General features: G+C 39.4%; 2 protein-coding genes and 1 long non-coding RNA gene across 8 annotated transcripts in view; 1 reads left to right on the forward strand and 2 right to left on the reverse strand.

Moving 5' to 3' along the window:
* The window catches only part of LOC108611514 (uncharacterized), a 179,707-nt gene that overhangs the window by 26,268 nt on the left and 125,673 nt on the right, over positions 1–27,766 (reverse strand). The window contains exons 10-12 of one of the 2 annotated variants that reach the window (XM_089465036.1): positions 19,409–19,541; positions 12,077–12,297; positions 9,890–10,374 (exon numbers count right to left, since the gene is read on the reverse strand). In XM_089465036.1, the coding sequence (XP_089321162.1) occupies positions 10,345–10,374; positions 12,077–12,297; positions 19,409–19,541 (384 nt within the window). In that variant the 3' untranslated portion in view covers positions 9,890–10,344. Of the gene's footprint in view, positions 1–9,889; positions 10,375–12,076; positions 12,298–19,408; positions 19,542–27,766 lie in introns of those variants that run through there. The other variant, XM_089465035.1, reaches the window with a different exon arrangement.
* On the reverse strand, positions 5,116–9,703 carry Ptp36E (protein tyrosine phosphatase 36E). 5 transcript variants are annotated; one of them, XM_089465039.1, is made up of 2 exons: positions 9,135–9,703; positions 5,116–8,765 (listed from the first exon to the last, which is right to left on the reverse strand). In XM_089465039.1, the coding sequence occupies exon 2, from the start codon at positions 8,679–8,681 to the stop codon at positions 6,621–6,623; it is 2,061 nt and encodes a 686-aa protein (XP_089321165.1). In that variant the 5' UTR covers positions 8,682–8,765; positions 9,135–9,703; the 3' UTR covers positions 5,116–6,620. The 5 variants fall into 5 exon arrangements, with proteins under 5 accessions (XP_089321165.1, XP_089321166.1, XP_089321164.1 ...); XM_089465040.1 differs by having other exon boundaries at positions 5,116–8,768; XM_089465038.1 differs by having other exon boundaries at positions 5,116–8,768; positions 9,080–9,703.
* Positions 13,710–16,376, forward strand: LOC149269688 (uncharacterized). Its single transcript, XR_016269339.1, has 3 exons — positions 13,710–14,480; positions 14,553–15,402; positions 15,606–16,376. It is a non-coding gene; the product is annotated as an uncharacterized LOC149269688 (long non-coding RNA).

The following is a 27,766-nucleotide window of genomic DNA, read 5'->3' on the forward strand; positions in this document are numbered from 1 at the left end:
CTTTTCTTTTTTTTTTATATTTCTCCTATTGCATTGGGCTCTCTGCATAGTTTGTCAAAACTAATTAAATATGAATGTGAAATATTCTTCCTTGCATGTATAAATATTTGCCAGCTCGCATGGCTATTGTTCAATTGTGCTCGAAACATTTGGCCAGCAATCATAAGTATGCAAGCAAATATATCTATATCCGTTTAAGCCTTCGGGAGCAATTCAAGCAAGCTAAAGAAAATAGTTTGCTTATTTCTGAGTATTTATTTAAGTAGAGCGAGCATTTGGCTGCTGAGACACGTTGTTTATTGAGTATTTTAGTGGATGTGTACAGCTTTTTCGAGGATTCTTAAATCAGCAAATTTGTAAAGCAACGCCATACAATCTAGAATTTTATTAGTAGAAATTATTCAGTATGTGACAGATTAAACCAAATCTATCTTAACAAATATGTGATTCAATAACTGAATTTAAAATAAAACACGTCTACGTAAGGCCCGCCCGTAAAGGTGCTTTTCTTGGTACATCACAAATTTGTAAAAATACAAAAAGATCTCAAAGAAATACAATATCATAGCCATTGCAATATTCTAGAACAAAGACTACAAGGTAACATTGTACAACAGTACCCGATGGGGTTTAAAAAGATTCCTCGTCCCACACTTGCCAAGTAAAACCTGATATAATGTAAATATATAAATACATGGATTGAGCTCACTGAAACTCAAGCCATCCGGCTATCCAAAATTAACTAAAAAATGTGTTAATTACAATCCGATAGAAAATCCTTGGGATATCCGATGGATAATCCAATAGAAAATTCTTGGGATATCCGATATATAATCCGATTGGTAATCCAATAAACAATTTATTGGAGCAGAATAGAAACCGGCTAGCAAACATGCTCACTTGAAACCAACTAACTACTAAGGGACCTAATTCTTTGATCAGCTTTTATGATGGTCACAGAAGTTAACGCACAGCTGCCATCTTTATATTATTATTGTAATGTGTTTTAAATATTAGTCAATTGCCCGTATGGCCTAATAAAATATATATATATATATATATATATATATATATATATATATATATATATAAAACTTTGATTTTGAATAAAAATGTTAATAAACATAAATGATGTTATAGCATTGCTCATTTAATTTCATCATTTACTGTTTTTAGCAGCGAATATTTATGATTGCATTGCGATGTTTTTGGATGCTTGTTGACTGAAATTATTTTCATATAATTTAAATTCCAGCTTTGATCTGTGTTTTGTGCTTTGTGTTTTCTCAACATGAATCTTACGCTCCCGGCTGCTAAATACTTAATTAAAATGTGTGGGCGCTCAAAAGTATGCTATGCCCCGAGGTGTCTGAAATGACAGCTGGAGCAGCAAATTGTAGCAGCAACAGCAGCAGCAGAAGCAACAACAACTACTTATAGCAATAGCAGTGGAAGCCTCACACAAAGCATTTGTTTAATTATTTAAATTTAATTTCATGTCATATCAAATTAGTGCCAGTCATTTTCACCCCAAGCACGTGAAACATAAAAGCCTAACATACACACACACACATCGGCACACACTCTCACACATATGCAGTAAGCAAGGGCCAACAGTTTTTAACTCATTTGCATTACGTAGCCGACGCGTTGAAAGAGCATCATCTACATGTAATTATTATATTTATTATTATTATTATTATTATAATTATTATTATGTAAACATTCGCTGGCTGTAAATGCAAAAGAAAAGACGGCGAACAGTTGAATTCGTGACTGAATGCGCACAAGTGTGTGCAGGCAGGTGTGTAATGGACCTGAGTGTGTGTGTGTGTGCTTGTTTTACTTCAATTGCATTTACACAAACCTAAGCACACACACGCCCACACACATACACACGCCTACAAAGACAAACAGTCCCACACAGTTGAAACTCACGTAGACGTTGCATAATTGAATTAGCCAAACAACGACGACGGGCTACAAAATGCCTCAAACAATGGCTAATAATGCTATGTGAATGGAAGCCCATAGGGGCATGGCAGCTGCAACAGCAACAGCAACAGCAGCAGCAGGTAATTGTGTGGCAATAGTCCCTAAGGGAGAGCTGGGACGGGGGGGCTTGCAGTTGGGAAATGAACAATGCATAAGTTGCCCACATTGAATGCGACCCTCTGATGTAAAATGCTGTAGGCAGACGACAGGAAGCAATTGGAACGAGCTAAATAGCTCACATTATTTATTTTCTTGTTGTTGTAAATCTTAAAGAATGTGCATAAATATATGTCGCTCCCATATACAATTTATTCATAAAAGTGGGATGCAAGCAGCAAAAGAATTTGTTTCAAATGTGTCGAAAATATCTATTATATATAATATATAGTATAACCTGCATTTTAAACATTTGCATACTTCAAGCACATTTTTGTTGATTTATATACTTTGTATGTGCATTATACAAATTAAATTAGTTTACCTGCAGCGATATCATTTTACTAATATTACAATTTATTTCGAATTACAATTTCCTTTGCAATATACGATTATACACACACACACATAAACACACTCATACACTCCTATATCCATCCCCTACGCACCCGCACAATAGTCAATTAAAAGCTGGGATTTAGCTTTTGCAACCGCCCCCACCCCCCTGGAACTTAATATGACATAAATTGTAGTCAGCGCTCAACTCCATAAAATTAATTGCCATTGAATTTTTAATTAACTAAAACTAAAAACGGCTCCCAACAGCAAAACTGTGACTAATTTCAATAGCTATGCCGCAACGCCCCCACGCCCCCACGCAATATGCCCCACAGCCCCTCGCCTCTTAGCAGCAGCAAATGGATTTGCCACGCGCTCGTTTTGTATTAATAGCTCATAAATAAATTTTCCAAAAAGAACTAATTGCTTTATTTTGCGTGCCTGTATTTTGTTTATGGCGAAAAATAATCTCAGCATGCCGCATGACAACAACAAATCGAAGTAATTTTCATGAAAATAGTCGACGAGCTAATATACTATATTCAGTGTCGAAAGATAGATAGCTCTAAATGTATAATAATCATATATAATAAAATCATATACCATGAATGTATGATATTTATTAATGAGTATTTACCTATGTATATTAAAAGTAGTCTAAATAAAGTATACCCAATTTGTATGCAAATAGTTAAGGGACTAAGCACTACATGCTCAGCAACTAAATTGAATGATAAACACATTGTGTTGAAAACAATAGAAAACAAATATTAAGAATAACACATTCTTGCATTTATTTAGATGTTTTTTATCGCATGTGTTGAAGAACACAAAAACTAACAAAGTCGAATTGTTCATCAAAATAGTAGAGGCTACTACAAAAGGAAAACAAAAATGTTTTAAAATAGTCTAGCGTCATATGCAGTGTGTCAGATATACTTTTTGGTCTTGTATATGTATTTCGAATCATAGATAATAATGCAGAAGTCATATAACTATATAAGCATATATACATGTTGCCTAAAACTAAATTGATGTCTGGGAGACAGCAGCTACTGCCAGAGCATCCAAATCATCTCATCATCTCATATGAACAATATAAAGCTAAAAAGACTATCCTCTTGTCCTTGTTCCTTGTCGGGGAACCAACTGATCTTTAAATACTATACATAGGCACGAGTCCGTTTTCAGTAAATAATATGAAATTGATGTATATACCAATATTCCCACTAATTAGTTCTAACAAAATGAGCTATGGAGCCATAGACAAAAAGCTGCAAGGTTAGATAAATTTAAAGAAAAATGCTTTTCTCATACTTTTTCCCCATGATCACATGAATTATCTCAAGCTAAGTGCAAGTAAAGTCAGCCAAATACAGATGAAAATATTTGCTTTTAGCGCAATGTTTTTCCTTTTTCCATAGTGAATACATGTACATATATACATTATACATTATATTTTTGCTGATGTCATTCATGCTCAAGTTTTACTATTATTGCTCTGTGGCTCTGTGTTGTTGTATTTTATTGCGGGCTAAAGCAAGAGCGCTGTGCTGTCATATATCGATTTTATAGCGACCACACCTTGCAGAGCCCTGCAGCCCACCATCACTTCTCCATCGCCCCTCGCTCAACCCCTTCCACACTTTCGACTTATCGCACTGCGATATCTATATAATGGAGGCCTCTGTTTGATTTGTACGCATTAAGCTGTAATCTGGTCAAGGTTTTTTCTTTTTTAATATATATATTTTTTCTTTTTGCATTGCGATTACTGTGTGGAGCATCTTGTTTTGTTTATCTCTCATCTGCAATTTTGTTCGCTTTTCCCGATTTACGTTCCAATAAACGCGGCAAAAATGAAATGAATTTATATTTTGATTGATATTTTCAGTTTATGACGCACTTTTGGAATGTAGAGATCAAAAGACAAACAAAGACCCGAGCGATGGCATTGTAAAAGAATTACGGTGATTCTGATGGAAACTTAATGATTTTGACATATGAAAATTAAGAGACTATGGAATAATAGGTAATCAAATCAGTTTATTGAAGAGCAAAAGTGATTGGCAGAAGAAAACGGAAAATCGTAAATATTTATTTCAGAATTTGCAAGATTTTTGAATAATCAAATTTTGCATGATATACAAAATTCTTTATATACAGGGAACATTATACTAAGTTCTTTTAAATAATGCTACAAAATCATCAACATGGAGCTAAATATTTCTCGAATCCTATGCTGGTTAAGAAATGGCATAATTGATCTCGGAGATATGTAAACAAAATATTGTTGTGCTTTAAGCCACATAGAGGCTATCAGCTTGCTGGATACAAAGCTAATGGACCTACCCATGAAGCCCCTAAGATCTCATCACATTCGCCAACTCATTCATCACATTGAATTTCTATTAGAATAAACATTTTGCTTTCGTTTTGTTTTTGTTTTCTTTCGCACCTAAGCAAAAACGATTTTTTTTTTTGTGTGGTTCAAATAAATGGAAAATCTATAGGCAAGATTTTTGCATTCAATTGAATCTGTTATTTATTTATATGAATTCGTACGTTTCGCTTTCAAAGCTGAAAATAAAGAATTTTTATCTGCACAAATAAAAACAATTTCAATTAAGTTTTTTTTTCGTTTTTTTTTTTCTCCGTTTTTCGTAACCTACTCTAAAGTTTCGTATGGAATCGTTCCAAAATACACATTTATTCACATTTAAAAAAATAAATTCAATACATTTACATGAATATAAGAATATATGTATATATTGTATATAAATATATAAGTGTGCGTGTGTTTCTGTTTGCTTTGGGGCATGCATCGCTAGACAAATATTTCTTACATCGAATGCATAAATGCGAAAATATACGAGAGTATCTATGCATACACATATGCGAGTGTCTGTGTATGTGTGGGTGTGAGTGTAAATCAATATTAGTTTTGTATCCAGTTTGATCTTTGTTGTTTGTCATGTTATTATAAATAAAAAATAAATGTTTTTATTTCTGCATACATTTAGTTTTAACATGAATAAAAAATACATTTTCCACACTTTTTATTCCGTAGATAGCCTAAAAACATTTTCCTTTCTCTCTTTTCTTTACAAGAATATAACATTTATATATGTATCTATTATATGTGAATTTAAATAGTATGTAGTATAGATTAGATATACATATATCAACAATTTGTATAAGGTAGCAAGTTTAAAGAGTTAACATAAGTACATATATATATATCGTAAACATAATCATATTTAATCGTAATAGTTCAAGAGTTTCATCATATAGTATATGTATTTATATATATAGTAATAACAACAACAATTAGGGCATTAGACATGGCACATACAGTTCAGATTCAGATCATATAGCTTTTGCATTTGATTTCCATATATTTGATTCTTATGGTCCAGTTAGGAACTTGGGGACCTACACAAAACTGAATATTTATATATATAAAGTAGATATATACTATATATATTCTACAAAGGAAAAGTAAGTAAATTGGAAATTTCATTTCCTGTGACAATAAAAACACAAACCAAATATTGTGTTGTGCACAACAAAAATACTCAGTATTATTGCTTCCAGCCTGTGCCAAGCCGACTCTAGCCCCGATTCCTATAGCTCTATACAGCTTTATAGAAATACAACATTCATACGTTAAATGTAATAGGCATCAAATGTGGACCACTTGGACATACAGTTAATTGTGAGACTTGAATTCGGATTCGAGTCCCTAAAATAGGTTTGAGTACAGCCCAATCTAAAATGTTCAGATGGCGCTACACTTAGTGAAGAAGTGAGGTTCGACTCCTTTAAAAAAAACGTATAAGTTGCGCTCAATCCGAAAAGATCCCACAATGAAGTTAAACTTCAGAAATAAAATCCAGCACAGCTCAAACTGAGGAGCAGAGTTCGAACCCTTAAAAATTTTAATGCAGTTCGATTTGTTCAGTTGAGCTAGTTTCTCATCCCTCAAAACTGTCGTCAATCTTCTTGAGTCGATTCGAATCCCGAAAAAGTAGCTCGAGCTTGAAAAGGAATTACTAGCACATCTGTAACCCCCCTGAGAATCGGGCATCGAACTGTTAAAAAAGAAAGAAACTTGTAAAAAGTACCGCTCAATCTTTCTTGTTGAGAAAGTGCAGGACATAGTGTAGCACCAGATCGTAGCAGTACTTATATTCGGTCATATTCTCGACCAGCTGTGGACGGTGTCGCCGCACGGTCTTGACGGCCTGAAAGACATCGACCTCACCGTGCTGTATGACCTGCTCGATGCACGCATTGGCCGCACAGTAAACCCCGGCACGGCTGCGACCATCGGGCGAGACAACACAGACGGGTCCGTAGTCGACTTTATTGCGCCAGATCTCGACCATATTCATTAGATAGACCAGCGAATTGGTTGAGCTCGGCACCTTGTGGCCCATGGGCCAGCAGGTTAGCTGAAACAGCTGGACGGTACGTGTTGGCGCCTTGACGCCCGCCATCATTTCGGTCAGCGAGACGATCTTCTTGTTGATCTTGAACTCCCACTGCTTGATGTTCGTATAGCTCTTGGACATCACGTAGTGCACGGTGAAAACCGGGCCGTATTTCTCCATTTTGGATTTGTTGGGCCAGAACGAGGGATACTGCTGGGACTGCGAGGGCGGCTGACACAGCACCACCACGGCAGAGCACTCATGATCGTAGACCAGAGACCAGAACTCGCCCAGCGTATGCTTCATGGGCCACTCGGTGACAATGTATTCGCGCGGTTTGGTATAGCCGTCCACAAAGACCGAGTTGATGTAGTCCGTGAAGGCGTTGCCCTGGAAACTGGTCAGATACGGACGAAAGTTGTCCGGCGGTACGCAGAGTACATCGCGATTCTTCTCCCGATTATCCGCTCGATGCCCGCCTGCACAGTCGCCGATCGTAAATCGTGGCGTCTGCTTGCAGATCTGATCGTATTCGGCCTGGTACTCGTTCATCTTGGTGCTGGAATTGCGACGTGCCTTGGCCTTGAGCCGATCGGACAGCTCGGAGACGGGAAACCAGGTCTTGCCGCATATGATGTGTTCCTCCAGCGTGTCATAGATGAACTTGTACTGCTCCACATTCTCGACGAGACCCTTGCGCGATTGCCGCAGCTTCTTGAGGTAGCCAAAGACATTGAAGCATTCCTCCTCCTCGGCCAGCTCCAAGTTGGCATCGATGGACATGTAGACGCCGGAGCGACCACCACCATCGCTGCAGTGCACCAAAATGGGGCCACGCATCTCCACGTCGTCGCCATCCTTGATGATGTTGCCCACAACGAGACGCACTCGGCGCCTGAACTCGAGCAGGGCATTGGAGAAGGGGCAGGAATGGGAATACCATTCCGTATAATGGAACTGCAGTATCAGCCGCTCATCCGTGACCTCGCCCTGTTCGTTCTTCTTGTAGAGGCGAAAGGTGCGTATGTGAAAGTTGGCCAGCTGCTCCTCTCTCACAATATTGATGTGTATATCGCCGTAGGTTTCGTGCACCTCCATGTTGGGCGGCCAGTACTGCACGCACATGACCTTGGCAAAGTCAAAGGTCTTGGTCAGCATGACAATGGCGCTGATGTTCTCCTGCCACACCATGCGCCAATAGGCATTCACCGTCTCCTCGACGGGACCCTGGGTGACAATGTAGGCGTTCGGCTTGAGCAGACTGTCAATATAGGAGGCATTCACATAGTCCGAGTCGGGCACACCCGGCAGCTTTTGCAGCACAACACGATTGTAGTCATATGGAATGCACTTGGGATTCTGATTTTTCTCCAGATTATTCTTCTTGAGCGCATGCCGACAGGTGTTCGTCTCCACCTTGGCGGCCGTTTGAAATTCCAGCTTATAAAGCACGGGAAATTTGCGTCGCAGATCGCACAGCTTCAGAAAATGCCGCACATCGATGGGCCCGTTCGGTATGGTCTTCGACAGCGAGTTGTTCTCGTCTCGCGCCTCCAGCTTGATGCGCTCAAAGGACAACAAGCCGCTGTTCAGCATGCTCAGCTTGATGGTGTTCGGTATGGAGACGATGGCCCGACTCTTGCGCTGCTGCCTTTCCACGTCATCGTACCGCGCGGATGACCTCGACCTATGCTTGCTTTGCTTCGTCGTGTTGCCACCCGATTTTGTTGTGGTCGTTGTTGCTGCTGCTGTCATGGCTGTGTTGCTGTTGTCCACCGCTGCTGCTGCTGCTGCCGCCGACTCGGTCGACGCTGCTGCTGCTGCCGCTGCCTCTAGTTGCTGCTGTGTTGTCATCATCAATCAGTGGGTGTGCGGGAGTAGGTGCGAATGTGTGAGATTGTGCGACGAGTGTGTGTGTGTATGGGTGCGTGTGCGTGTGTTGGTTGTGCGTCGTTGCGTATAGGAGGAGGAAGTAACCGATTAGTATTTGTACACTTGGCACAGCATTCGCTTTTGGATTAGTAGTTGCTTTTTATTTAGCATTGCATATGCTTCTTCGACGTTTCTCGTTTCTTTTTCTTTTCGTTAGGAATTTGCCTTAAATTTGTATGTTAGCTTGTTAGTAACTGTAAAAATCTTTGGTATTTGTTCACCTTTTAATGCTTCGCGCTAAACGGAATTTGTTATAAATAAATATAATGCACACACCGTATATTGTTGGCTAATTCTCTAGTCGTTTAGCAGACTTTTTCCTGCTATTTTTCTGTATTTTTCTATTTTTTTTTTTTTTTTGCTTGCTGCTTGTGTTTTCCTCTCGGCTCTTCGCTTGGCTTCTCTTCACTACACACTACACGACTGTGTTTGGCTCGTCTCTATCATTTGGAGCTCAGCAGCTGCCTCGTTGGGGCGAATTTCGTGGACGACTGTTCGAGCGCTGCGCGAGATTTTGCGCTTTCACCTCAACATGAGCCGAACGAGCGAACGAACAAACGGCCCCAACGTGTGAGAGAGCAAGAGAGCGCGAGAGGCAGAGTGAGAGAGAATGACAGCCTGGCAACATTTTCACCATGGCACATGTGACTGGCGCTTCGTGGGTGCGTGACGGGTATTTTTAGCTATGCGGGTGGAACGGAATTTTAAGAGCAAACAGTGGTGCAAAACCAACTGCTAATTATTTTGATGCCTAGAAAAAAGGATTATTAGATACAAAATTTTAAATCAAGGTGTCTGTAAAAAATAAAGAGGCTGTTCTAAGGAATGAAAAAATAAAAAATATAAATAAATAAAAAAAATAATAAACTAAAATACCAAACAAATAAAAACTTTGCTATTAAATTTTTTGAAATCATATTTTATTTTGATTAATTTTGATTTACATTTATAAATTATAATTAAAACAAATATTTTAAAATGAATTCTAATTCTTATATAATTTTTTTTTTCCTAAAAAAATGCAAAAACAATTTATGACCTTTAATTTCCAATTTAACTCAGAAATGAAGTATATTATAATGTTCGTATTATTTTCATCCAATTATAATTCACAATTTTTATATATAAAATTAATATTATTTACATAATCGCCTAGACAAGTTCAGTTTAATTTATTTCAATTTTTTTTATATTTCTTATTATACAATATCTAATTATACGTATTATCCATAGTTGCTTCCACTCCTTTCTTGAACCAGCTGGCTGTCCGTCACACACTGTGCAATTCACCTTATAGTATGAATGAAAATTTCTGTTTTCCCATTGCCGCTCATTTCGTCGAGGCGAAAAATTTCCATTTACCACATAGAAACGATTTCGCCCGATACAGCAGCTGGCGGCTGCTCTCGTTCTCTCCGGCTCTCTCTTAGCTTTAGGTGCTCATGGCGCATGCGCTTTGGAGGATTTTCACTTTTCATTACGTATTTCATTTTCGCCTATTGTTTTTTCTTTTTCTCTGCGATGTGTAATTGAAAATTCCGTTATTTAAATGAGGAAGTGACGTTGATTTTTGTTGATTTTGTTTTTGTTTTTGATTATAGCCAAAAATTTTAATTTCCATATTTAATTGGCAGGGCAATGCCAAACAAAATTATGATTTATATTGCCTGATGCTAGCAGATATATCCCGACTTTTAATGACTGCAGTAAACGTAATAAACGTTTCCTGCTATAATTTGACGTGTAGGTAGGTTTCGGCCTCTGGGAATTTATTGTGCTGCTATTGTTATAGCTGTGCATTTTCCTCCCCCCATTTTCACGCTCATACATTTAATTTCCGTATGCACTGCCTCTAAATAGTTCTTGGCAATAGCCCACAGCCAAAGAGGAAGCGCAGTGTCGTGGCCCCCGACACACACGCTATGAAGAGCAAACAGCAGCAACAACTAAAGCAAATAGCAAATGATCATTATGATGTTTGATCATCATCACGCCAAGAATGTTGTGACGGCTGTTTGCTGCTGAAGTGGTTGGCGGCTGGCGCTACTCGAGGTAATTTCGAATTTCGAAATAATTACACGAGCATATGTCAAAGAATTTTTATATGTAAACAAATCGTTCCGTACACAGTACGCCCTGCCCTGGCAAATCAAGCGACTAAAAAATTGAAAAACCAAAATAACGATCTAGCGATTACCGTTCCCGCTGCACTCAGCGGACGTACACATCAAAAGCATCAGCATTAAACGCATATACGAGACACAAGAAATATTTAATTTAGAAATTAATCCTCTACCAAGGCTACAACAATAAACCCCAACTAATTAGACGATCTCATATGGTAAAACACTATCATCCCAGCCATACCATATTACTTTAGCCTACATTTTTATATGCAAACTCCTAACTTATACAGTTTAATTAGCTTGATGATAGACGATCAATGTCAAGTAGTGACAGCAGATCAAGCAATACAATTCGGCTCGCTGAAGGAGTTTTACGAAATAGTCAAGTTTTAAATTTAAATACGTATTAAATGAAGACAATAATCCACTACCAAAACTAAGACTAAAACAATAAACCCCAACACTAAATGGACTTTTTCATATGATAAAACACTGATCATTTTTGCTTTTCTCAAGTTGCTTCCAATTTTTACCACATTCATACTTGCAGCCTATAGAGCTTATCATAAGCTGCCTGGATATAACGAGCCGCTCGACAGGTATTGAAGAGGCACAGCCTGCGCTGTGGCTGGCGGGCCGTAGTTAATTTAAGATATTTGCGTACCTTCAGCCCGACGATAATCCGGCGTAAAGCCGCGCGGCTCTTGCAAATTGCTGTAGCCACCTAATTTGAGAGCTGTTGACCCATTAGGGGCACAAGCCGTGGCGCCCCCAAAATGGCGCCGGCACGCAGCTCAGCCACTTAAATATGCCACCCCACGCACCACACGCGAGCGAGCGAGCGCGAACACACACACATAGACATTTATGACTAAGCCAACAAAAGCGTCGACTGTGGCTGACCGCAGGCTGCAAGGACTGAGAAGCACGCTTCATCCTTGGCGCCGCAAAATCCGCCTAAAAGCCACACGAGAGAATTGCCCCAAAACCGAACTAAAGTGAGCTGAACACGCTGAACCTTCCTCGACTAATTAGCATTAAATCAGCTATAAGAGAGGACAGACAATAAGGGCTATGATGGCCGGCACTTACCTTGCCAAATATAGTGAGTCCGCCGTGCTTCATGTTGAAGGTTGGCGCGTCCGCGTAGCTCGAATCGGCCCACGGTGTATGGCATGTGGATGTCAGCGTCATATACCTCACTCCAATGGCGTACAGGGTACGCAGCACAGCCAGCGAACCACCCAGCGAGTGGCCGCCCTCGACGCCGGTCAGCGAGCATAGCTGCTGGTTCTTGTGGGCATCGATGATGTCTGCGAAGAGTTAAAGAATCAATTAACAGGCTTTGCAGGATAACAAATTACGCAAGAAAAGCCTGAATCTACATCTTACCAAGCTGCTCTGCTATTGATTTGCTGCCCAACTTGAAGATGCACAAAAATGCCGGAATTACGAGAAAAGATATCAGAAAATACACCGGATACCATCCCAGATATAAATATGATCGATTTTTAAAAAATACATCATCTCCGATGAAATAATACCTTATCTAAAAGCGCAGTCCAAGGCGATGGCAAAAATAAAAATATACATCACAAAGCAAACCCATAAACTATTATAGATAATTCAACCATCTAGAGAACGGTCAGAGAGTATATTTTACAGAGACGAATGCTGCTCAACGTGCCCAAAAACTTCCAGCGACAACATGGACCAGTTTCTTTGCGAATTGTCAAACCGACCCGTTCGCACGAATGTTAGGCGATACGAAGCCGGATCAAAGAAAAAAAATTTTTTTTTTTTGTTTATACATAAACCCTCCTCTCCTCCTTGATACACTAATACAAAAATCTGTGAGCCTCTCCTCCTCTACTAAACGTTCGGCCAAGAAGCGCAGGAAGACCAAAACTAGATCGGGTGATTGACAGCATTGATAGTCTTCCGATGATGAGACTATGACGACGAATCCTTATCAAGTGTCATTAATGAAAATGCTTCCAAATCAGCTAAATTGCCGAATAAAGAATCTAAGGATAGCCAGGTTAAAACAGTTGGACTATTTTTGTCCCCCAGTCTATATCGTTTTAAATTCACTACATGCTCAGAAACTGCTTATCACTCACACTAGAGACCTACACATTAATCAAGTCAGTCGACGGACGCAGCCTCAGGCGAAACTGACTGAAGAGGTAAGTCTATCACAGCCTAGAATAACCAAGGGCAAAGAAAAAGAAAAAAAATATACATCTTACACTCCAAAATGGGAAATTCAATAAGTCAATTAAAATTTTACTCGAAGAAAAGATACAGTCATACATAAAAACACTCCTACTGAAACACTAATACGAAAACCCGTGCGCAAAAAATCCAAGTCAAACTCTCCGAGAAACCATGGCTCAACGCATGCTGTCAGCATTTCAGTCCTCGCCAAACGATAAGCACTAGCAGCTTGTGAACAAATTATTTGAAAAAAAAAAAAGAAAATAGATGATACAAAATTCAAGTGGTGCATAAAAGAAAACGACTCCGTAAATACATAAGACCTCCAACACGACGCAACAACACGACCTTTTCAACTACCAATGTGCTGGGTGACCCAGTCTAATTGGAATCTTTGATATATTTTTTGGCCGCCGACTTATAATTTTAAGCGTCAACTTAGTTCCACGCTCTCTGCAGCAGACGACAACGCCATAGGTAGAACCGAATTTGGGCATTTGTACTGAGCGACACTACATCAATCCGAAGATTGTGCAAGCAAAATCAGTTAAAATCTGACTTGCGGTGCCAGTTGCTCTCTATTTCCAGCAACAGCTCACGTAATATTTGTAGATAATGCTATCGGTAGAACCGAATTTGGGCATTTGTACTGAGCGACACTACATCAATCCGAAGATTGTGCAAGCAAAATCAGTTAAAATCTGACTTGCGGTGCCAGTTGCTCTCTATTTCCAGCAACAGCTCACGTAATATTTGTAGATAATGCTATCGGTAGAACCGAATTTGGGCATTTGTACTGAGCGACACTACATCAATCCGGAGATTGTGCAAGCAAAATCAGTTAGAAACTGACTTGCGGTGTCAGTTGCTCTATTTCAAGCAACTGCTCATATGTTAGATTCCAACAAAAAAAAAAAAAAAAAAAAACTCAACCGAAAAAAAAATTTGAGTTGCTCCACACTAGCCAGTTATTAGAACCAGCAGAGCACTGGGAGACAACTGAATTCCACTGCCAGAAAGCCGGCCTTTTATAGCCCGGCGACGGCCAAAGTACACGTCATCGATGATCCAGCCGTGTTGGTGACTGCCCAAAATAGTGTTGGAAACTACCAATTTTCGATTGTCGATTACTGCCAAACTCAATCGAGCTGCCAATCGAGCTCAACATGGTAAACAATTTGTTTAGGCAATTTGATTAGAAGTGCGCCTAGTTATATTGAATTGCTTGTTTTGAATCAAAGAGCTACCCATGGCACATACTTACATACATGGCACGGTAAGCGATTCAATAATTTGTCGCTGCATTCAAATCAAGCATTGTAATAACATTTCAAATGCCACAAACAAGGTAAGCGAGTCAATAAATTTGCCACAAAGGGACGCCAAAGTGGGACCAATGGGGCACACGTCACAGGATACGGACTGCTAGAATGCTGCTTGCAAGTTTTCAGGCAATACGTAAATAAGCTGCGTAAAATCAAAAGGACGCACTTATGGCCCTGCCTTTCTCTGTTGTAGCTGTTGCTGCTGCCATGCCTTCTGCTGCTGCTGTTGCTGTTGCTGCTTGGCTATTGTTATGGGAGCCAGGCCAGCAAATACCTGCCACAATAGCTGCTTGATGTCGTCGTTGCCGTAAAACCCTAAAATATGGAGCAAATAAACAAATATTCAGCCAAGACCCTTACTGCGGCAGCAGCAGCAGCAGCAACTGCCGTTGTTATTGTTGCTGTTGCTGTTGTGGCAGTCAAAGGAGAAATGCTACCAAAGGCACTAAAATGCGCCACGTGAGCTGAAGTTCAATTTTTGTAGCGATTGTCAGGGCAAAGGACTCTGGAAAGGAAGCTGGATGCTGGTCCGGCATGTAATTGTCTGTGACCGTTGCTAGCAACAAGAATCGACCATGGCCCCAAAACGTAATGTATAATATATGGCCGGTGTGTCGGATGCGATTCAAGGCAATGGAGAGAAACGAATGCTCCAACACATTTCAAAATGAAAATCCCAACCAAATGCCACTTGACGCAATAAACCAAACGCAAGGGCATCAAAATCTACCCAATTTCCACAAGCGAAACTTGAAATGCACTTACGGAACTTCAGATGGAATAACTGATTGAAAGTGAACTACGCTGAATTGAGAATTGAATTCGAGGAATAACAACTGCTCGATATGAAACTGAAATTATCTATATTTTAAGGTATGATTTGAGTTGGGATAGAAGCATCATCATATTTAATTAAATTACTTATGTCATGAACAAAATTTAATAAAACTGCTAGATCTTTCTCCTAAATTGTATATGAGAATATTATTAAAGCTTCTTTTTCTTATTTGCCAATCGAAATCGAATTTCTTTTTTAGCCCTGCTTCAGCACAATTCTCATTCGAATCTCTTTTCAGTTTCTCATATTCAAGTTGAGCTAGAAAATCCAAATGCTCCGTGGACAGCGCATGCTAGGAAAATGTCAAAGGCTTTACAAATCGAATGCAATTTTGGTTCTCGGCTCCCCCGTTAGCTCAATGCAATGCGGCAGCTCAGTGTAAATTGAAGTTTACACATTTCGAAGGTGGAAATTGAAAATTGCGAATGAAAGGCATTCACACATCGACACGGTAAAAATGTAAAGTAGCAAATGTTAGAAGCAAGCAGCAGAGACAGAACCAGGTGAGACAACAAAGGTGAGTGGAAAATCAAGGAAGAAAGAAAAAAACAAGTAAGAAGACTCTAGTCGAGACTGCTCGACTAGGAGATACCCTGAACCCTCTAAGCTGATATTCTAATCATTCTGCACTTCTTTTATGTACACATACATACAGATGCATCCACACGCACGCATAAGCGCTCTGCTAACTGCGCAGTAAGCAGCGACTGCGCTTGGGCTGCGCTGCAGTGTGGGCAATATTATGAGAATTTATTTGTCAAATAATTTCTTTTGTAAACATATGATCTTAATGAAACTTTCAGAGTGTAATCATATGGTTAAAATGTGTGTACATTCCAAAGTACAAGTCTCTAGTACTTGAAATGCGTTTTTTACAAATTGGTGGAGAAGGGGGCGTGGTATCCAAAATCTGTAAATTACAAAATCTTTGTATCGATTAACTTTATATACAACGCAAATTTGAAGACTCCAGGTCTAAAAATGTTCAAATTAGGCTAAAAAAACAAAATCAATTTTTCGATTATTCTCGATAAAAAAGTTATCGGACGATTTATCGAAAAAATAAAGCAAACTCGTACTGCGTATGGTACACACGAGTATGCATGCCAAATTTCAGCTCTCTAGCTCTTATAACTTCTGAGATCGACGCACTCATACGGACGGACGGACGGACGGACGGACGGACGGACGGACGGACAGACGGACAGGGCTATATCGACTCAGCTCGTCACGCTGATCAAGAATATATATACTTTGTGGGGTCTGCCACGCCCCCTTCTGCCCGTTACATACTTTTTCACAAAACCATTATACCCTGATTTCCCATTTTCAATGGGTTCAGGGTATAAAAAATAGAGGAGTGGTGTAAACTCAGTTTCGGTTTTCAGTTTTCAGTTTTCACATTTATTGTGTTTATGCAACGCGAATGCAACGCTCACTTCACACTGCCTTGATGGTAGCCAAGGAGCAGCCAGGGCTCAATTGGACATACATGTGTTGTACTACATTCGCAGGAGCAGCAGCAGCAGCAGCAGCAGCAGCAGCAGCAGCAGCAGCAACTAGGATTGTGACTAGGGAAACGGGCTTGCTGACTAACTGACTGACAGACTGGCGGAGGGGCGGACGGACATGACATGTCAGTTGTCGACGACTCGACGTCGCGTTCTGTTTCAGTTCGTTAGCTTTGCATTTTTACAATCACTTTGGCAGTCAGCAACATCTGACTAAGACTAGTAGTAACTCTCTCGCTCTCGCACTCCCTCACACTACACTACCGCTCACTGCCTCCTCCTGCTCCCTCATTCCTTTTTGGGGTGGACATTTTATTTACAGGATATGCGTGTACAGCTACTACAATTCCAGGCGAATGCATTTATTTTCGTGCAGCTGGAAATAAAATGTTGGTTTTATTTGCTGCCTGCAGCAGCTGCAGTCCAGCTACGGTCAAGTGGTTAACATTCTTGGCTCAGTGAATCGATTCGGGGCTTAAATATGTGCGTTGGCTCTGCGAATCCTCGAAATAGTCCAAATGTGAAATCATTTCGATTGGCTTCAAACTAAGCAATGACTGCTAAATGCCCTTTTATATAATAGCTTTTGATTGCAGCAGTTAAGCATCTCATCTTTCATCTCATCTGTTAGAGGGCTGATTGCTGCATAGTAAGCAGAAATCGATTAGTACTTTAAATAAAGCTAGTCGATGCTCAATTTTTGCAACATGATTTGCGCTAAAACTGCCTTAAATGCTCAGTGCTTTAGTAAATATGACCTACAAACTGTTTATTAACTGGGCTATCGAATACTTTCCTCCATTTGCCATTTCCCATTCAAGCTCGAGCATACTCCATACATACACACACACTCGCACACACCCTTACAGAGTTGGAGCGATTAAAACTGTGCTTGCTGCAACGTTGTAAAGTTTGCTTGCAATTCCTGCTGCACTTTTCGCTCGCCCAACTGAATTTTGCAGACGATTTTTGTTTTGTTTGCATTTCTCCTGCATTCAAGAGCCGTTGGCTGCTGCCACCAGTGCCTGCTGCTGTTTAGAGCGCGTGCATTCGGTTAAACATATGGGGTTCTCTTATCACAATTTAGCACTGCCTGCAAGTACATACATATATATCGTATATATATATATATATATTTATATCTTTTCTTTTTTTTTTTTTTTGGGAGGGGCATGCATTTCCGCTCGTAAATTTCGAGCAAAAAGTTTTCTTCCTGTGCATGATTTTTATGGCCATGTGATTTATTGACATTTCCATTAACGGCTGCATAAATGTTTCAACGCGCAATGCCGGAAGCGATTTCTTGTTTGTTTCGCAGCGGCTTTCCTTTTAGAGCGGCAAACAAATACCAGAAATAAAAACATAAGATTTGCGAGTGTGTATATGAAGGCGAAGGCGCTTGGTACTTGGGTATACCCTGGTCAAAAAGGATATGCACATGCTGCTACCCTATGCAACGAAATATATTTATGTCGACCCCTCGGCTCATATAAATACCTTTTTGAATAGCAAATGTATTAACAATAACCGGATAGTTTGAACTCCAATGAGATCAACATTTACATATTAATAACTAAATCTAGGAAATGCTAATGAAATTTCTAATGTGTCTCTATCCCATCTTTTCACTCCATATCAACTATAAATATTTGTAAATATTTAGCTAGCAATCCTATAGAAAAAAGAATATAAGCTAAGCCTATAACATTAAGAGCTTGATAGATGAAAATTTATTAGATATTCTCGTAATCATTTATTGAGGCTTTATATCCAATAGAATCAAAATAAATACTCATATGCGAGTCTATATCCTATGTAACCAATTCCTACTTCATCAACCAGTCGTGGCTCTATATCATTCAAGAGCATGCGCTGCATACCTTTCTCCTTCATTTTATAGGGCATTAAAAGAATGCCAAAAGATTGCCAAGTCCTATGGCAGCAAATCAAAATGCAAAACGGAAAACAAAACCAGGAGCATCGGCAACAGCAGCAACAACTTGAATACTGGCCGGAGACTCGAACATAAGTCAAAGTTTTGCCGGCAGTTGCAGCTGCAGCTGCACTCGTTGTGGCTGCTTGCAACATCAGTGGCGACCCGTTGAGCGAAGGACTGCCGCCCGCTATTAACTAGGTGAGTGCGGCATATCAAAGGAAATGGCGCAAAAATATGGCACGCGGTAAGCAGTTGACTCAAGTGCAAGTCTGGAGCACTGCTGCAAGTGCAGCAACTGCTGCGACTTGCTCTGCTTTTACATTTCTTCAAAATTACTTTTCCTTTTTTCCCTGCATTTTTGGCTTCTTTTTTTTTTTTTTTTTTTTTGTGCATTTGGCTGCTTTTGAACAACTCCCGAAAAGTTTCCGGTAGTGCAGCAAATTGAATGCGTGGCCTCTGAGCGCTTTTTGGCATTTTAGCTGCAGATTCACCGCAGCTAAACTGGGCTCAGGCGGCCCATGTGCGTTGGTTACATATTTTACGTTCGCTTTTTGGGATGTGGATTGGGTATTTGGTATTTGGGCAAGTACTTACCCTGCGCCGAGGTACAGGTGGTTAGCTGCGGCGAATATCGATCGGTTAGCCTTTTGATCACATCAATTTGCTCCAGCGTCAGCTGCACTGCATCGCGATGCTGGGCCTCACAGGGCACGTAGGCTGCCCAGAACTGCAAATGAGAGAGAAATGTTTCGTTCGGGTTAATCAGAGGTGAATTGGTATAAAGTAAAGGAATTGATTTAGGTAATGAATTTATAAAGTTTTTTTCGTATAATTTTTGCCTCTAATACATTTTTATTGCTTTGGAGTTTTCAATTGTTCATAATTTCAAGTATTTTCAAACTCATAAGCATATTTTCAATTTGTTTCCTAATTGTATAAGGTAATACAAAAATACTTAATAAGCCCAATTATTGCAGTGAAATTTTGTATCCATTCATATTCGAGCGTTTTAGCACACAAACTCTGTTTGCTAGAAGAATTTATGTGCATAAGACTTTCAATTATTTTACTTAGTTCTATTCTCTGGTCTGGTCGGTTCTGGTCTATAAACTACTTTCCAAATATTTGTAAAAATTTACATTTGTTTGTACTTGTTACACCTGCATTTGTTTATTATATATACATGTGAGCACACACACACACACACCCACACACACTTTGCCACATAGAAAGAGGAGAAATTGGAGCAGTTATCCATTTATTGCCGCATTTCATTATTTGCTTTAAAATGCCAGGCAACCCAGGGGCTTGCATCATCTAGGGGTGTTAGTCAAGCAGCATGGGAAGGAGGGTGGGGGGTGGGGTGTTCCACAACTCCACAACATCCAGTAACCAACTAATGACATGTGGCAACAATAGCAACAAAAACAACAACAACAACAACAACAACAACAATGGCAATACAAAATTTTGCAAATACCGTATGTAAACGCTCGTTCGTGCAATCGTAATGAACGCTGTCAGTGTAGAGGTGAGACACACAGGTAGACACCGGGCCTGGCGGTGCCTGGTCAGCTCTGCAATGGCCGTACAATTAACCCGAATTGAGGCAAATGCTCATGCACTTTTGTCCCCAGATAAGCTGGCAGAGCAAGAGATGTGGGTATAGCACCCGGAACTGAGCAGAAATTACTGCAGGCCACGGGGGAGCGGCGCCTAAGAGTTACCATGCAGAATGCAGAAAGTAATGGTGGGGCACAAAGATAATATGTAGGCGATAAGAGAAATACCCTGTGACATCCGGATCCAATGAGTATATTATTCAAATTTTTATAGGAAAAATAACAAATTTAAATAAAATGTATAAAAAAATTTTATTTTTTGGGCTTACAAAGATATATAAATACTACAAAATATAAAATTGATTTTTATATATTTCATTTCTATATATTATTGTATATGATTTAATTAAAAAAATCTTTAAGTAAAATGTATAAAAAATGAATAAATATTTATGCAACAGAGAATTTAAGTCAGCTTTAATTTTTTCATGCTTTTCATTTACACTTAGATATTCTGGTATTAAATATTTCAGCATTTAAATAACTAAAGCTTGGTGTATCACGCTCGCATTGAAAAAAAAAGTCTCCATTTGTTAACTGCTCATAAAAACAAACTGAAAATCAACAGCAACTGGGAAACGTGCGGGGCCAACGCTGTGGAATCACAATGCTGGCCAGTTGGTTGGATAAACTTTGTTGCTCTGCCGTAAATGGAATTTACCCATGAGCTAACGCTGCAGAGTTGCTGGGTTGTTGTTATCGTTGGCCGGGGGGAGGGACAGAGAGGTAGCTGCTGTAAATTTGTTAGTTGTACAATTAAAATTGCAGAATTGTGAAACACATAGACTGAACGACGAGTCGACTGACCTATGCACTTCGAATCCAATTGTTCGGGTAACCTGGCCGAGCTCAACACCTTTAGCAATAGACGCAGCCATCGCCCCACATCAGACGTTTCTTAGCTCTGCTAAATTGTTTTTCGACCACAGAACTCGTTGTGAGTCGTTTATTGAAAAGTTGTGCTCCAACTGCAAATTCCAAGCTGGCCAACAGCAAAATTTCTATATGAATTACGGCGCTTAAATGTATGCACTCTTTCATCATCATCATCATCATCATCATTTTCATCATCAGGTAGACAACGATGATGCTTATGGGACTGAGGAATAGCCAACTGGTAAATGAACATTTTTCAGTGTTTCGTTGTTTTGTTTAGCTTTTAATTTAGTGCCCCTGGTATAATTTTTGGGGCTACGTGCTTGTGTGTACGGGGTTTGCTCTGGTCGAGTCTGGTAGAGGCCTTGGTTTGGGGGTATGGGGTATGGGGGCCTAGGGTCTGGATAGCTGGGCATTTCTGGCACTCGTCCAGCTCTCAGCCCCTTACGAATTTATATTAAAAATTATTTATTGCATTTTCTGTGTTGTCAGGTTCTAGTTGTAGTCCTCTTTTTTTGTTCCAGCAAAAAGCCAAAAACTTTTTAATTGCTCTTTCAGTTGTTGTTACTGCTGTTGCTGTTGTTGATTTGAATTGTTTTTTGCACTTTGGCTGCTTCCTGTTCGATGGAGACACGTACGTGCCTTCATTTTTCCCTAATGATATAACGTGATCTAATGGCTCGCACACGTTTTACGGCTCTGCTTGCGCAGTTACTGTTTATATACTTCAAAGCTAATGATGTACTGCTATACAGCTCTTTAAAGCCACACTTAAAAGAGACGAAAGAGAGAGAGAGAGGAAAAGAGAGAGGGCGAGTTTTCAAAATATATGATCCATGGAGTACAGGGCAAAAGTTTATTAAAGTCTCTGCTTCACTTGGAATATTCTAAGAATTTGTAGAGACAAAAGCGTTTTGTTTATTGAATTTGATATAATTGTGATATATGTTTTATCCTTTTCCTTTAAGCAGTTCTCTTTGTTCTGCTGTATATTGGTTTATGTACAAAGGGAATTAAATTTCTCAGAACAAGAACTTCTGTTCAATTTTAAATATTTATGAAATAATTGTCGATTGATATTGTAAGTCAAACATGGGCAGCATAATTCTTGGAAGAAAAATATTTTTGTTTTCACACTTAACATTGGCACTCAAATCCCAAGGCTCAGGGTTGAAGTTTCAGGGCATAGGAATACAACTAAATGATAAAATAAATTTATGTAATTTAAAAATGGACAAATCTAGAAAATTAAGTAGAAAAAAACCAATTATGTATGCAAAAAATTAAAGCAAAAATATATTCAAATATTTTACAGCAAAAAATTAAAGCAAAAATATTTTAAAATATTTTACAGCTATGATAGACAGCAGGGCAACAATTTATTTATTTTAAATAGATTTTATTCATTGAAAACTCTGCACTTGCATGTAAAATAGAGAGCTTAGCTTTTGTCCATTTCTTCATTACAAGCATTGTGGATAAATAGTTAACTAAGCTGAGTCTAGAAATTTATTTTCCAGCCAAATAATACATAAATGGAAGAGATATTGAAGCTTTACTGTATTATGAATTTAAGCAAGTTGCGCAATAATTTATTTATTTTTTATTATTAATATTATGAAGTCATTTTATTGTTAGACCTTTGCAGAAAATATTGCAAAAATATTTTGCTGTTGCATTAGCTGCGCCTTCAAATTGCCGTACTCAAATTGCTTTTTAGAACTGGAAAATTGGCAAGTTTTGTACTTGAAGGCAGGCAGAAGAGGAATTTAACTCGTTTTCATTTTGCTGCTGCTGCTGCTGATGCTGTTATCTGTGGTTGCCTCTTCACAATTGAGTCTGCTTTGTGCGCATCATTATGACGCGCACTTCACATTTCCGTTGCGTGGGTCTCTCACCATTTTAAATATTTTTATGGGCTTCCCTTTTCTTTGTTGTTTGCTTTTACTTCTTTTTTTTTTTTTTGCCTGCAAATCCTCTTAAAACATTTTTGTAGGCGGAGTCGTGAGAGGTGTGGCATGTGGCACCTCAGTTCTTTTTATTTTTTTATTAGGCAGCGTGAATGCCGCAAAGGGCAACAGGTAAAAGCGGCGTATGCGCAATATTTAGCTTAAGCGCTTAGTGTGCTATGCAGCTATGTGCCTCCGTGTGTTTGTATGTATGTGTGTGTGTATGTGTGTGTAAAGCGTATTGTCTGCCATTGTTCTACCTAGACGACTGGCAGCAATTGGTGAAGCGAGCCAGGCCGCCGTGAAATATTTCACTTAAGGCAGCCGCATCGAGTCACCTGTTGCCCACAACAAAGGCCCTTGGCCAGGGTATATGAATTGGCTGGACTGCCAGGCTCAGAATATGCTCACTGTGCGCTTGAAGTGTGTTTAAGCATGACACTTTGCCATTAGCAGCACCACCTGCAGCACGGTGAACCCATACACACGCACACACACACACACCCCAAAAGTGTCGTCAATGTCTCGGCAATGTCCTTGGCGCTTTGTTTGTGTCCTGTCCTATCAGCAGCATCCGCAGCACGAGCACCATTATTGTCATCATCATCATCATCATCAGCAGCAGCAGCAGAGGCAGTGGGAGTGGCATTGTTGTTGGCTCAAGGCATATTAATATTTAAAGTTGTTTGACGCTGGCAAACGAGAACAACAACAACAGCAACAACAGCAGCAGCAGCAGCAGCAGCAACAACAGTTCTCCCCCAAGAATAGCATTTTGGCTTGAAGTTAATTGTGAATGCTCTGCTCGGTGTGCGTGATTTGTTGTGAATGGGCGTGCTTGTGTATGTATTGGTATGTGTGTGTGTGTGTGTGTGTGTGCGTTTGTGTGTGCTTTGTTGTGTCTTGCGGTTGTGGCATGCTGATGGCGTTGGCATTTATTAAACGGCTGCTACCCAGCGAATGCAGCTGCTGCATTGCGGTCGAAATGGCAAACAGAAACTTTCCTCACAACAAATAGCCGTGGAGTGCGTTCTATTCATTCAAATGACATATCAATCTGTTCTGCAATGCAATAAGTCAGCAAATCACAACTAACACATAATTTCAAATTAAATGTTTATTGACCTACAATAAATGTTGGCACATTTGTGTGACACAAAGGTGTTTGCCTAATTAAATGATTTTCATATGATATTTCAAAGGTTTTTATACTCAGTTTCCATTCAACATTTTTAATTAATTATTTTTTAACCTTAACTATATTTATGTGTATACATTTTTGTAAACAATTTTTGTGGTCATCAAATATAATTTAAATTTATATATATTTTTAAAGTGTTTATTTTACTAATATTAAATGGTTTACTGGAGGTATATTTACTTTTTGTTAAAACATGTGAAAATAAATAGTCAAGTCGAAGAAATGCAGAATAATATTTATTTTACTCTTCTTGAATAGGTGAGCTATTAAATGACACAAAGTCAATAAATTCTTGTTGATAGATGATAAAATTTACTTGAAATATTAAAAAAAAAAAAGAAAAAAAAAAAAAAAAAAAAAAAAAAAAAAACAGGAGTATCCTAGGAATAACCCATGCTGATTCTTTATTCAATGGGTTCGGGTAAAACGATTTACAGAAATTTACAGAAAATCAACCAAATCTAGCAAGCAAAATTGAAAAGTAAATCTTTTTCAAAATTGCATTTAATAATTTAAATTTTCTAAATAATTTGTCTGAAAATGCTCTTAGCAGAACCCAACCTATTCATATAAACAACAGTGAAAAGAGCCCTAAGCCAGCCTTACCAAAGCAATGCAAGTAAAGCTCCCCATAATAGAATTATAAGTATTTTCCACAAAATTCTGTTGCAATTAAGATCAAATTTATTTGAGGACGCCCAAAGTATGCAATAGAAAATTGCAATGCACTTAAGAGCACACAGCACAGCCTAAAAAGGTGCCTCTGTATATGTGTGTGTGTATGTAGACAATTTGTAGATAAAACACATTCAGCATCGCCTCAAGCAAAATACAAATCCCTGACAGCTTAGGCTGAAAAACCTAAAGAGCATCACAGACCACAAGAACCAACAAAAAAAAAAAAAAAAAAAAAAAAAAAGGGGGGGGGGGGGGGGGGGAAACTAGAGACGGAGTGTTTAGCCCGGGCTGCTTCCGTTGCCAACATTAAATACTTTTTAAAAGTAAATACGAATTTGAAGCGAACGGCCAAAGAGATAAGCGCCAAATGCCCAGACTCGTGGCTCAGCCTCAGCCTCAGCCACAGCCAGAGCATGAACCACAGTAAACCACCAACAAGGACCGACGAACACTTTTCAAATCCCAGCGGTACATGCATGCTGAATGCGGCAATGTGCTCTACTGCATGTCCTGGCTCAGATTACAACATAAAATGGCGGCGGCGTTCACATCCGCCTTCGTCTGCTCAAGCATCTGGATTGGGCTGGGTTGAGTTGGGCTGGGTATATATGCTCTTTCTATTGGCCTGCAGTCAGCAGCGACAGCAGCAGCTAGAATGCAGTCAGCCATGCAGGAGGACAACCGTAACATGACGTTTCCGTGTCCGTGTCCGTGTCCGTGTCCTGGCGCTGATGCTGCGCTGCCACTGGTTACGGCAGCTGCTCAGCGAACACCGCTGCCAGTTGGAGCCAACTTTTCGTCTGTCTGATATTTCAGCAATGTTGTTGTTGCTGTTGCAGTTGCTGTAGCTATTGCTGATGTTGTTATTGCTGTTACCTGCCCAACTATGTGGCAGACACAAATGTAGTTTTTGTTTTTGTTTTTTAGATTCGCCATGCATGAAGTGTAGTCGAGTATATTAGCTTGGCGACATGTGAGCATGAGAAAGACTAGGGGAGAGAGACAGCTCAAAGAAGAGTAAAGAAGAGAGAGAGAGGGAGAGAGACAGAGCTCTATAAATATAACAAGACAATAGAAGAGCAAGAATGACCTCTCTAAATATAGCAGAGAAGCTCTATAAATATAGCAAGATAGGGAAAAAGCTTGAGAGAGAAATAGAGAGAGAAAAAGACAGAAAAAGCGCAAGAGAGAGAGAGAGAGAGAGCGAGCTCTTTATTTTAATAGAGCGAGAGAGCAAAGAAAATATAAAATAGAGAATAAGACCTATCGACTGACTGGAAGCTGGACAAGAAAGATGAATGAAGACATTTAGAGTAGAGATTAAGCGACTAAAGGCAAAAGGAGAGAGAGAGAGAAAGAGAGAGGGAGAGAAACAAAGCTAGTTATAGAGACTAAGAGGAAACGAAACAGAGAGACTGATAGAGAATCATTGAGGTGGGCGAGAAACATGTCTATATATAGATAACATAGAGACTAGGCAAAGAAGTAGATTGAGATGCAGCTAGAAATAGTGAAACACGGAGAGAGCGAGGGGGAGTGAGAGAGCGAGAGAAAGAGAAGGTGACAAAGAGAGCACCCCCTAGGTAAGGAGATCACATAGATCAAGAATAGAACAAAATAGGAAATATCCAAATAAAGACCGCAAATCGAAGCTAGAGAGAGACACAGAAAAGAGAGATAGATTAAATCTTGAGCAGACCCCTCACTCCACATATCAGACATAATTTATCAGTTTCGCAAATGTTATTCATCCGCCAGCAGAGTATATCGCAGTGGCCAATATCCAGCTGCAATAATTTCACTTTTTTATGCTTTTAGTCAGTAAGAGCGCAGCAACTGCTTTGACGGTGCTGCAGCTGCAGCTGCTGGCATCACATTCTGGCAGCTGTTCGAGCTGCTTGGGCGCCGAAATGATTCGAGCCTTTGCCCTGCAGCACGCGTTTGAGTGCTTTATGGCCTAAACGTGATTTTCAGCTTGTCTATTAAACATTTTGCTGTAGTTTTTTTTTCTAGATTTTCTTATTTTTATTTTTTTTCTCGCATCGCTCTGCCTGCTGTGCATTGTTTTTTTTTTTTTTTTTTTTTTTTTGCCTTTGGCCTTGGCTTTTTACCGGCTGCTGCTGCTGCTGCTGCATCGACGACATGCAGTCAGTGCACGTTTCGAATTTTGGGCAACAATTGTTGAAACATGTTGTCATCCAGTTAGTTAGTTGCCATGTTTGTCATTTTGTTTTCTCTGCTCTCTGTGCTCGCTCTCTTTCTCTCCTTTCTCCCTCTCTCTGTATCTTTTAACTTTATTGAGCTTACTTTTCCGTCACGAATTAAGTGCGAACTGGCGCAGTTAGCGAAAAACTTTAACAGGCAAAATGTGTGTCACGTAGCCAAAGCTACAAATTGGAATTTATAATGCAAATAAAATGCTCAAAATGATTTATTATACGACTAAAGCAAATGCACAGCTCGCATGTTGGCCACGACCGTAAAGTATTGAAGTCAAAGCAATGAAGCTTAAAAAAAATTTATTTAACTGTTGTTGGTAAGATCTTGTTGGTAATGATTCTTTAACTAGGAGGGACGGACAGATCAAGCTCGTTGCCCTGATCAAGAATAAATATATCCTTTATGT

The sequence above is a fragment of the Drosophila arizonae genome, chromosome 3 (assembly GCF_054131065.1).
Source record: "Drosophila arizonae isolate 15081-1271.41 chromosome 3, UAZ_ARI_1.0, whole genome shotgun sequence".
Taxonomy (NCBI): Eukaryota; Metazoa; Arthropoda; class Insecta; order Diptera; family Drosophilidae; genus Drosophila; species Drosophila arizonae.